The 11,394-nt window shown below is 42.5% G+C and overlaps 1 protein-coding gene across 1 annotated transcript; it reads left to right on the top strand.

Annotated features, from left to right (window-relative positions):
* Positions 1-4,506: 4,506 nt before the first annotated feature.
* LOC148015635 (uncharacterized) lies at positions 4,507-10,413 on the top strand. The gene is made up of 6 exons (XM_087665017.1): positions 4,507-4,925; positions 5,155-5,284; positions 5,549-5,681; positions 5,851-5,887; positions 6,194-6,482; positions 9,432-10,413. The coding sequence occupies exons 1-6, from the start codon at positions 4,683-4,685 to the stop codon at positions 9,578-9,580; spliced, it is 981 nt and encodes a 326-aa protein (XP_087521143.1). The 5' UTR covers positions 4,507-4,682; the 3' UTR covers positions 9,581-10,413.
* Positions 10,414-11,394: the final 981 nt, after the last annotated feature.

The raw sequence follows: 11,394 nt of genomic DNA on the forward strand, positions 1-11,394 counted from the left end.
TTGTTTAAGCTCAAGGGTAACTTGTCCTTTAGAAGCAAGGGGTAAACTTGTGGATAAGAAAGGGGCCTACTTATTGGATCTAAGATGAGGTCCAACTTGTGGCCAAGCATAAGGCATGTTTATTTTTTTGGATGAACACATAGAGAATAAAGAAGCGATGATTAATTTGGTTGCTTATGTTAAGGCGTAATAGCCTCTACCAAAGTATGTAGTCAATGGGATTGAACATAGAAGGCATGATCTTGTCCTCAAACATTTGTGCCACAGGTGGCAATGTATTGCCAAGTTTCTTTGTAAAAGCGTATTTAAGCCTTAACTAAAGCCTATTGACATTTATATAAATGCCTTGTTCACACTTCGAGGCCTCATGAACTAGCTTGTGGAAAGAACTCGCTCATCTTAATTATGCTCGTATATAGACTTCTGAGTTGGATATTTTCTTGTAGGTTGCTTTCACACTATAGAAACCTAAATTGATTCAATTTGAACCACTTGTGGAAAAAGACTACATTCACACTGTAAAAATAGACTCAGTTATGTTGTGGGCTATTGAAAATATTTAGAAAAAAAATAAAAGAGGAATCCATATTCATAGGATTCTCTTCATCTTCAACTTTTCCTTTTATAACTATTTCTAACTCCACCAAGGATTTGAAGGCATTGAACTCATCTTCAATGAATAACATGTGTGACACTATGACCTCCTTTATAAAATGGAGAATTGAAAATCTTTTTGGAATTCTCATAACATGTGCTATGCTCATTTAAAAAAATATGCGAAAAGCTTTTCAAATGGGGACTCATCTACCTGTAGATACTTCTTCGATGCAAATGTCCTCAATGTCTACATCTCCTAACTTTGAAATAATAACCGTGGTATCCTTCTCCTTTGCAACAATTACATTGGTCTCCTTTTCCCCTCTCGAAATTTGAACATTAGAATCGATTGGTATCTCCTCACCAATGTCAATATCTTCAAATTTCGGATCAACATGTTTGCCCTCCTACTTCTCCTCCATTTGCACAGAAATGAGAGAGAGAGAGAGAGAGAGAGAGAGAGAGAGAGAGAGAGAGAGAGAGAGAGAGAGAGAGAGAGAGAGAGAGAGAGAGAGAGAGAGAGAGAGAGAGAGAGAGAGAGAGAGAGAGAGAGAGAGAGAGAGAGAGAGAGAGAGAGAGAGAAGAAAATCATAAAAAATTTGGCCCTAGAAATCTTAAAAATCTTTATAGATCCTACGACATGCAAAATGGAAATCCGAAGGCATCAAATGTCCCTTTGCACATTGTAGGGTCCGCATCTAAGAACATACTGGGATGGGAAGCGATAGGTGGCTAGGCAATATATAAGCTTATTTTATTCCAAGTTTTACACACTTACATGGAGCCGAGGCCCTCTTAATAGACTTAGAAACAAGGATATATACACAATCAAGATCAATTTCAATACTTTGAATTACCATTACAATTAGTGCCATTTGGTTCCAACTAACTCTAAACATGAGGTAGTGCATAATGGTCCCAACTAACTTTGAGCATGGCCCCAACTACATTAAAAAATGAGGCTTTGTAGACTTGAAAATATGAGGCAATGCATATTTAAGATAAGTGCATAACGTATCTTAGACCCTATAGCACACTATAGGACATTGCTAAATAGGCTTCCCGCATGCCTTAGGGTCTAGGTAAGAATCTTACTAATAAATATAAACAATGAATGTAAGGTAGATATACTTTGAATATAAAGATGGCTTACTAAAAAATCAAACGTCTAGTATTGCAGCTTGAAGGCTAGAGAGGGTTGTGATGTCAATGGGGGGATGCAAAAAAAAACCATTGACCGTTTGTGGCTACATAAGAAAGTGCATGGTCATGCATGATGTCACTTTGCATGATGATCTATGCACACATTGCACCATCAAGAGTATGCCATGTATCAACTCAACTAGTCCCAATGGTTGCATGCAATTCATGACATAAATGCTATGTGGCAAATAGTTGGACACAAATAGGTGCTTGCAATTCACAACATGACTACCACATGGCAAATAGTTTGGCGGAGGAAATCAAGTCCATGCACACATGGCATGATTAGAGCATGAAACATGCCACCTAGATTGCAATGCACAATGGGTTAGTGCCACATGGCATCATGTTGATGTATGTCTATAGGTGCAAGCAGGGGGAATACATATTTGAGATCTTCATTCCTTTAAAAAAAAATATGTCATGCAGCTCCAACTGCATGCACCCACCATTGATTGCCTTCACCCATCATTCCTACTTTGAAATGTTTGCCTACTTATTTACTAATGACAATTCAAACATTTTCATGGTTGATAAGGCGAGGATAAGGTTAATGTTGATAAGTTGTTGTAGGTATGCAAGGAGTAATCCTAAGTCTCAATAACAATTTTATTAGCAATCCCAAATTTGAGATCTTGTACCTAGGCCTAGATGAGGTGCTAGATTGGATAAAATAGATGGGGTGTAGAATCATCAAGATAAGAGAAAAAAAAAAAACTTGGGGGGTGCCAATTAGAGTGGGGATGTCACCCTCTTGAAAAATGGATTGGCTTGCTAAAAAGATTCAGTAGAAGATTTCTAGACACTCTTCTTTCCCACAATCTTTTGGGGGAAAATTAATTTTGTGGATAGGATAATCTCACCTACATGGCATTTGTTGCTAGGGCCACTACATTTTGCAAAAGCCAATGGGAGAAGACAAAGAAGATGATTAGGAATTATGTGTGGAGTTATGTTATGGTGGAAAGAAATACTAGCATGCTATGGACCAAGAGATTGCCACTTCTTTTGTTTAGGATGGGGTTTTAGGCCTAGAGAAGATGGAGGATAAGCTAAAGAGACTTACCCTTAAATTGTTGTTGATAATGCATGAAGATGTACCATAGGCTATCATTGTCAAGCGGGCCATCAATGGAGCATGGATGCTTGGGGGGCAATGAAGGATGCTGAGGATCATGACCCACCCTAAAAGAAAATCCCAAGGCAGCCCTCAAGCAACAAAGGGCATTCTTAGGTGGTGGGATGTGTAGGATGGTGGCAAAGAAGAAGTACTACATGTAGAGGAGAATGGAATGAAATTTAATTTGACAAAGACTAATAAGGAGTACTTGGCAGGTATGCTTACAAAGTAGAAAGTTGATTGGTCACCCTTGGGCAAAGTAGGCCCAATTAATGTTTGGAGATGCCTAGTCAACCATAAGCGGAAGCTAACGATCAAGACGATGAGAAGAGCATATTCCAAGAGAATCCAACTCCAATGCTCTTAAGGTAGTGGTTCCATGGAGGGTTAGCTACTCCCACACGTCAGTGTGCATGTGGGAAAGGAGGTTAACAAAAACCTAGAGGCCCATGCTTGGTAAATAACTTAATCTTTTGTTGTGGAAGACTGAGCCCCAGAAACTTCCCACCAAAGATAGAGTGGGTAAAATGAAACAAGTCAACCCAAAATATATTTTGTGTGTGGACACAAAGAGACTATCAAGCACCTTTTTTGGAGCTCCAGAGAGGCAAGGTTGCTATAGGCAAAACTCAAGAATTGGTTCAAGGATGCTGGGCAAAATGACATGGTTAAGATGAGGATGACCCTTTTTGGGGATGTAGCCAATCTGGATGATAGGACTTTGAGATTGTGGAATATCACGCGACTCTCATAGCCAGTTGTGTACACAAGATTGTATAGCTTTGGTTAGGGCCACTAGACGACAGGCTCATGTGTTCAAAATAGCCTATTAGTATAAACATCTATCAAAAAATGTGGCACAGCTTTTGGGTTAACCCCTGTTCTTTTTAAAAATGTAAATATTTAAACTATATCGCATGGAAAAAATGTTTTGGTGAGCTCTGGTGCGACCTCCCTTGCACATTTTGTGAAACTTGAATGGCACTCACTGTTTAACGGGGAGAGGACGCAAAAGAGGAAATCAATGGGCTGATGAGACTCGAGAGCGAGCAAGGTATTAATATTTTTCAAATGGGAAAAGGGAAAGGCGGAATCTGTAGGTGGGAGCGCACCAATGCGTATCACATGGGTGGGCCAGGCAAGTGGATAATGTCCAGCCTTGTTGTAATTCACTTAACAGATATGTACTAATAAAATTTACCGATAACTCTTTTATAAATTTTCTCTCCTGCCCCTTCGTGGAAAAGTTAATTTTCTGCCGGCTTTGGGAAATGGGTACCCACCAAGCTGGAAGAGCTGGCTATGGGATAAAAAAAAACTTGGGTGTGGCCCCCACGACAACGTGGCACTGGGCCTCGTGGGGACGACACGTAGGCAGGTGGAGATTGTGATTAGGTCGAATCGAGGCGTGGTTAGCGACACGGATTAAAAAGTAATAGCGATGGAGGTGCCAGCTCAGCAGTCAAGGATATTTCTCTCTGGAATTTCCTCTCACCGGTCTCTCTCTCTCTCTCTCTCTCTCTCTCTCTCTCATACCCCTCTCTCTCTCGTCTGGTGAAATTTCACAAATTCTGCGTGTTAATTTTTGTCTCAGGTCTTCTCCTCTTTCTATTCTTGTTACCGGAGCTTTACCATTTCTCTCCTTCGACGAAGAAGAAGAAGCTTTTCTCCTTCTTCGTCTGCCTTCGTCCCTTCTGCCTGGCTTCCTGCTGTCTTCTTCTTCCCCTCGCCCCGTTCTCCTTCACAGAGCCTTCCTGTGTCCATGTCTTCTCATCCTCCCCCCTCTCCCAACCCGCAGCAGCAGCAGCAGGAGGTTTCTTCTTGCAGCAGCAGTCCATTCAACAGCCAGTTCGGCGATACCACCCTTACCAAGGTATTCGTCGGCGGCCTGGCCTGGGAGACTCAACGAGACAGTGTGCGGCGCTACTTTGAGCAGTTCGGCGAGATCCTTGAAGCTGTTGTGATCACAGACAAGGCCACGGGGCGCTCCAAGGGCTATGGATTTGTACGCAGATCCTTTCACCATCTCTTGTATATTATTATCATCCTGAAACATCACACGGGATGATGCCAAGAGAAACGCAAGCAGATCCTGACTGCACGCATCCTCTATGTTTAATCATCATGAAATACACCGGCGCTATGTCTAATGCAAAGAAAACGCAGCGGCTCACGATCAAAGTTTCCATACTAGGCTAAGCGTTTCCATTTTGCTTGTTTCCTAAAAACTGCAGGTGACCTTCCGTGATCCAGAGGGCGCAAGAAGGGCCTGTGCAGATCCTACACCGGTGATTGATGGAAGGAGAGCTAACTGCAATCTGGCTTCACTTGGTGCCCGGTCAAGGCCTGGAACGCCACAACATGGTACGAGAATATCATTCGGCTGGATACTCTCTGATTCACCTGTTTTGTCACAAAGTCAGAACCTCATCGACTGTGGCCTGTATTTCGCTTAAGCTTTCTTTTAACAAAAAATGGTCAGCACTTGCAGTAAGGGATGACTAACTTTCGCATTATGAGACGATTCTCTCTGGCCTGTGACAGTACGGTCGGTCGTGATGCATAAGAACAGATCAAACAAACATGATATTCCGTTACATTTGGACTGATAAATTTGTTGACGATCAGGCGGGCGTTATCGGACTGGGAGTCCTTTTGCTGGACGTTCACCTGGTAGGGCGCAGCCTATAAATGGAGCGGCGGGCTACGCTCAGCCCTTACCTTATTCCTACCAACAGGCCTTTCCTTATCCTCCTTACGGGTATGTTTCTGCTGTCCAACGCCCTGGCGTTGGTGATCTCAATCCCAAGTGTGTCATTTAGTTAAAGTAGGCAAACTCCTCAGTTTAACTTTACAGACAAGTATGATTTCCTTTCTTGATCGCATTCACGTTATTGTCACAATTTATCCTGCTCCTGTTTTTCCCCCAGATATTCGCCGTACCAGCAAGAGTATCCCTATCCACCGGTGCGGCCCTGGCCTTTAAGCTTATTTTCGTTTTCTCTATGGATTATCTTGTCCTCAAGAACTTTCTATTTTGCACATTCTAGAGATGATAACAGCACATCAAGCTTGATCCAAACGAACTGATTGTGCTTCGTTGTTCTCCTTTGTTGCCTGAATAAAGCACGTGTAATTGAATGTTGTACTTGTTGAATTGTTGTATTTGTTGAATCGAATACCTGTGGTGTGTATTTTGCCGAGAGATTGTTTGTCTGAGCGTTCCATGACTCCTTAGGTTCTTATGACACTGCGATTCTTTTCGATGGGCAGAACATGTTCTACGTGACGCCACCACCCTTTCCACCACCCCAGCTGTACGGCCAAGGGCCATCTGCGTTGGGCAGTCCTACAGGAGCAGGAGGTGGTGCAGCTACAGGCGGGGCAAGTGGCGGAGCAGGCACTGGTGGTGGTGCAGGTTTCTATCAGCCGTATCCATTCTCTCCCCAGCAAGCCTTTCTTCCTCCTCATCTCTTACCATACGCAGCTGGAGGTACACTTGCCAACTTTCCCCCTTTAGGTGGCGCAGGACCGATACCACCTATTCCCATGCAATCTCCAGGTATCTTCCCAGTTCTACCTCCGTTTGTGTTTAGCTGTTTTGAATGCGTTTCTCAAATAACTACGATTAAAAGTACTTTACCTTTTGCATTCACATGGGTCCAAAAACTGAAGCGCAGACTGTTTTCACTCCAATTCCTATGTGGATCATTATTCCAATCACGCATTTTGTTGACCAAATACTTTCTACTTTAGCAGAGATCCACGTACTCTGTGAATTCAAAGCATCTATAGAAAACGAGGAGAGATCCCGTCGTAGCATTAACTACCTGTCTGGAATTTTCACCTCTATCTAGGCTCAGATATATAGTTCATAAGATTTACCCTCTTCAGGCTTCTGGTTTTCCATCGTGTGATAGGCCTAGATCCCTCATTCCGTTCTTTGAATGTCCTTTATCCACAACCTTCTGTGTGAAGATCCTTTACAAATTTCCTCCATGTAGACTCCATAGTAATGTAGGTTTTGCACAGCTCTCTTCCCATGTAAGCTCTACTTCAAGTGTAGCTTGCGGATACAACTCACTTTTTTCTTGTCCTTTGTGTCCTTCTACACCTTCTATTCTAGTTAAGGTAGTCAATTACAGGCTGCTTTCCAATGAGACTATGTATCCTCTTCTTGGACTTGAGCTTAATTGAGAATCCTTACCTTTCGCTTGGTTTTGAAAGTTGCAGTTGGGGGGGTCTTACAATTCTTCAATGGTTCAATGGCATTTTTACTTTCATTGGCACCATCTCAGTGGCTTCATTCAATACGATCTTTCATATTGTGTACTTTATAGAGATGAAAAGCCTAAAGTCTCCATTATGGTCTCCAGTTCCTAGTTGCCATGAGGTTGCCATGGAGCTTATTCCATGTCTGGAAATTGTTACTGATGCTTATTTTCTAATGTGGAACTCGGCAGTCCTATGAGCTCATTTTCAGTTGCACTTATTTTGTGTCTTTGTAAACCAATCCCCAGAAGTAACTAGTTTCCACACATGGGACAGACCAAAAGCTGCATCTTGAGATGCGTCTTCTAACTGGTCAGTTTCTGACAGTCTTGACTTATGGCATTGGCTGAATCCCCTGTTTGTGAACTGCCCACATTCTTAAAATGTTGGTGTTCAGAGGTTCGAAAGAATCACTGTTGTGCATGTGCATATTGGATTTCAAAGTTAAAACAAGACTGCTTATTACATTGCATGCCATTGGATCAGTACATGGCAAATTCCAGGTATTGTTTCAGTACGCACTTGAAGGCTGCAGTGTAGCTCTAGACTTGCAGTACACTTTCTTTTCTTAGATAAGACACATATACCTAGACGTCCTCAAGGGCTGCATCTTCCCTCCAAATTTAGCTGAGAGATCAAGGCAGGAGCCATGCTGGCATTGTTCTTGAGTGTAGATAGGTTGGTTCACGAGCCAAATGAACAAGAGAGCTTAACTGCATTTTGATCCTCCATGAAAATACAGGGGGTATCTACCATTTGTTATAGTGGGCAAGCTTAGGTTCACAATAAAACACTTGTACTTAGTTGTCCAACCAATAGCCACAACCTGATGATTATGAGCCAACCATTAGGACATTCTCTCTGAGACATACTTGGCAACTTCATGAAAATTGAAAGCGATAATGTGATATGTCTGCCAGTGCATTAGAGAACCACAGAATTCATTGTGGGATACTGAGTGTATGTTTGGATTTCCATACCAATGTATTCGACTCTTCAGCTTGCATAGGAAGCACCGGGGATCTGAATTGCCCACCTCCATTGGCTAATGAAAATCTCCATTTGAAAGGCCAAGAAAATATGAGGGATTCTGAGCTTGTCACCAGCTCCTACTTCTCCTTCTAAAAGGGAAGATAAGAATTCTCATCTCCAAACTCATTGCTGAAGAAATGACTATGTTAGTTCCATTATGTCGCCTATTTGCACGTCCATTATGTGCAATGTTTTGCTCGACTCCCCTGATAGTGATCCAAGCCTCAAGGTATCACAGCTCACGGGAAGCTGCTTTTAGTGACTCTTGCACACGACACCCATCAACTCTTGTTATATTTGCAATATATACTCAAGTTTGGCATGAGTGTTTTATAAACGACTATTGCAAACATGTCTTTTGTTCTCTCTTTTATTGCATGCATCGTGGGGTTTTGACTTTTTTAAATATTTTAAAGAAAGTCATCAACACATGCATGACATAGAAACGATCGTGAATTAAAACCAGCGAAACCACAGTTCTAGGACCATTGTATGTGCTGCGAGGCTCAAAATTTTAAAAGCTCTTGATGGGAAAACTGCCATTGACAGAACAGCAACCTGTATAATATAGGCCCTTGATTGCAGTAGACATCTTTGGCTGGAGTGTGCCATAGATGAGAGTCCAGAGTTGGACCGGAATTGGCTGTTGTAATAATATACAAGTTTCTGCGTTGACTGTGGCTCTCATGGAGGTCCTCAGAATTGGTACTATGGATTATCAATACTTGTAGGATTTGCACATAACATGGAAGATCTTTAAAATACATGAACGATGGCACCTAATTGAGCTTTCTTTAGCAATGATATCATTGTATATAAGTGGTCTTAGTTCTGTTAGCCTTGGCCACGTGTTTGTAGCTCTTGTTGCTGTCATGCGTTTCTGCCTATCGTTGTTTCTCTGTGTCTGGGTTTGACCCGAAAGTACATGTCTGCATGGTTTCCCAAACGCCGAGGGTTTGGCTTAATCACTTGCACTTTATTTCTTGAGTAGGTATATTCTTTTATGAACAGAGAAAATGTGGAGGCTATCGACATCGCGAATGCATGTTAATGTTTGATCTATCCGGCCGATTTTAAATGTTGAGTCGGGCTGCGGGCATTGAACTTTACGAGTGTGTTTGATTTATCTGGCCGACGTTAAATGTCGGGTCGGGCATTAAACTTTACTAGCGTCACGCGTGTTTGATTCTTTCCTGTAATTGTGCAGGTTTGACATCAGATCCATCTCCGCCATCTAGCGGGTTGGCCGGGTCCGGCCCACCGCCCCCGCCAGTGCCGCAGCTCTCTCTCTCACAACCACACTTCCCGGCACATTCAGGAGGGAGCGCGTCTTCTCAACAACAGTCTTCCGACTGAAAACTGAAAAAGAACTTATTTATTTTCGGTAAAAAAAACCAGGAGAGGAAAAACACAGGAAAAAGCAGGGTTGAAAGCTGGCGTGGCCCCACAATTCATATATTCTTCCATCTTCCTCTTCATCATCGTCATCATCTTTCTTTTCTCTTTCATTACTTCCCCTTCTTCTGCTTCTTCATACTTTTGTCTTCTGCATTTTTCTTCCAAGACGGAGCGTTTTTAGGGCAAAAAGAAAGTTCTTTCACAGGGATGGATTGGACTTTTTCCTGTGGGCGATTCGTGCGCACTCATTGCGATCACTATTATCTACGCTCGCCGGGGCAACACAGGAGAGAGGCGGTCAGCTGGGGTCCTCGAGCAGCTCGCGGCCACGTGACGCCCTCCTCGGTATCTGTTGCCAAATGTATATTTTGTTCAATGCCAGCTGTCTGGCGTTCCATGAGCACCATTATGGTCCCGCCATCTAACCCTATGCGCGGGCTCCTCCACGAGTCACGAAAAATCCGCGTTTGCATAGCATGCCTCTCTCTCTCTCTCTCTCTCTCTCTCTCTTCCCCCTTCCCGCCAAACTGCGCTCTCTCATCTATTTCTCATCTCTACAGTCCAATATTTCGATGCCGGGAATACTGCTGAAGAGAATTTAGCTCTCATCTCTCTCTCTTTCTCTCTCTCTCTCTCCCCACATACACACACATTGACCCCTTCATTGACACAGTCTAGGTCTCACACCTGCAGAAACATTTTGTCAACGTCCCGCCCCGCTGATTCATGCACCTTGCGTGACTCAGGTTTTGGAATCAGGTTCATGTCTAACTTAGAAAGTCTCTTCCTAATTCCTAATTCCTAATTCTTTTCGAAATTCTTTTCATATTCTTTGAAGGGCCTTGTGTTCAAATTGTTCTCTGACTCTTTCCACTTTTGCGCACCACGGTCATGTTCGTGTTCGCATGTGAAAAGAAGTACGGTTAATTATCTTTGCCATTTGGCATCTTCGCTAGCGAACGGACGTATGTTATGGCGAACAACTCAACGTGGCTTTTTACTGATGCATTAGCGTCCCGCGTAGAATCTTGCCCCTCTCTTTTGAGCTTTATCTTTTGGTTCTGCCGGTCGGTTCGTCGGGATCAACGAAGGATTACTGCTGCCGTTTTGAATCGTTTCATCTTCTTCCCGAAAGCAATGGTGCTGAAGCCTGTCGTTAGTTTTTGATCGTGACGGATTAATAAATTGCCAATTTGCACAGCTATCACGGCAACTTTTGGACATGTTTTTCTTTTTCTTTTGCTGTTCTATAGTCTCATAATTTATGTAGAGGTATGAACGGATGACAGTTGAGATGTTTTCTTATTTTAAATAGGCTGCTTCGATTCCACGTATTCAGAATATGGGTCTGTTCATGTGGGGGGAAGTGTCGTGCTTGTTGGCCCATGTGTATTTTAAAAAGCCCGCTGATCCAAGTTATTTTGTAATTCTTGAATACTTGAATCTTCAAAACAAGATTATAACTATTATAATTGTAGGTTTAAAGGATTGATTGTTTGGATCTAATGTTTACTTATTGAGTTAAACAAGGGGTTAATTCTACTAGAGGGATGTTAGGGGGTTCTATGTATTGTACTTGGAGGGTTTACGGAAAAGTCTAACAAAGGGGTTAATTCTATTGGAGGGAAGTTGGGGGGTTCTATGTATTTTACTTGGAGGGTTTATGTTGAAAGGTTAGATATGAGGGCAATCTTGATGATGGAAAATCTTGTAATGTGTCTTAAAGCAAGTGAGGTTGTTGGATGTGACGGTGTTTATGTTAGGCCATTGCA

The sequence above is a fragment of the Lygodium microphyllum genome, chromosome 24 (assembly GCF_053477565.2).
Source record: "Lygodium microphyllum isolate KBCC chromosome 24, Lygodium_microphyllum_v1.1.10, whole genome shotgun sequence".
Lineage (NCBI taxonomy): Eukaryota > Viridiplantae > Streptophyta > Polypodiopsida > Schizaeales > Lygodiaceae > Lygodium > Lygodium microphyllum.

Excerpts from the sequence above, each read along its gene's own strand:
- LOC148015635 (XM_087665017.1), top strand. The coding sequence starts at position 4,683 with ATGTCTTCTCATCCTCCCCCCTCTCCCAACCCGCAGCAGCAGCAGCAG. Across the intron at positions 4,926-5,154 it reads GCTCCAAGGGCTATGGATTT|GTGACCTTCCGTGATCCAGA; the intron begins GTACGCAGATCC and ends TAAAAACTGCAG. Across the intron at positions 5,682-5,850 it reads TTTCCTTATCCTCCTTACGG|ATATTCGCCGTACCAGCAAG; the intron begins GTATGTTTCTGC and ends TTTTTCCCCCAG.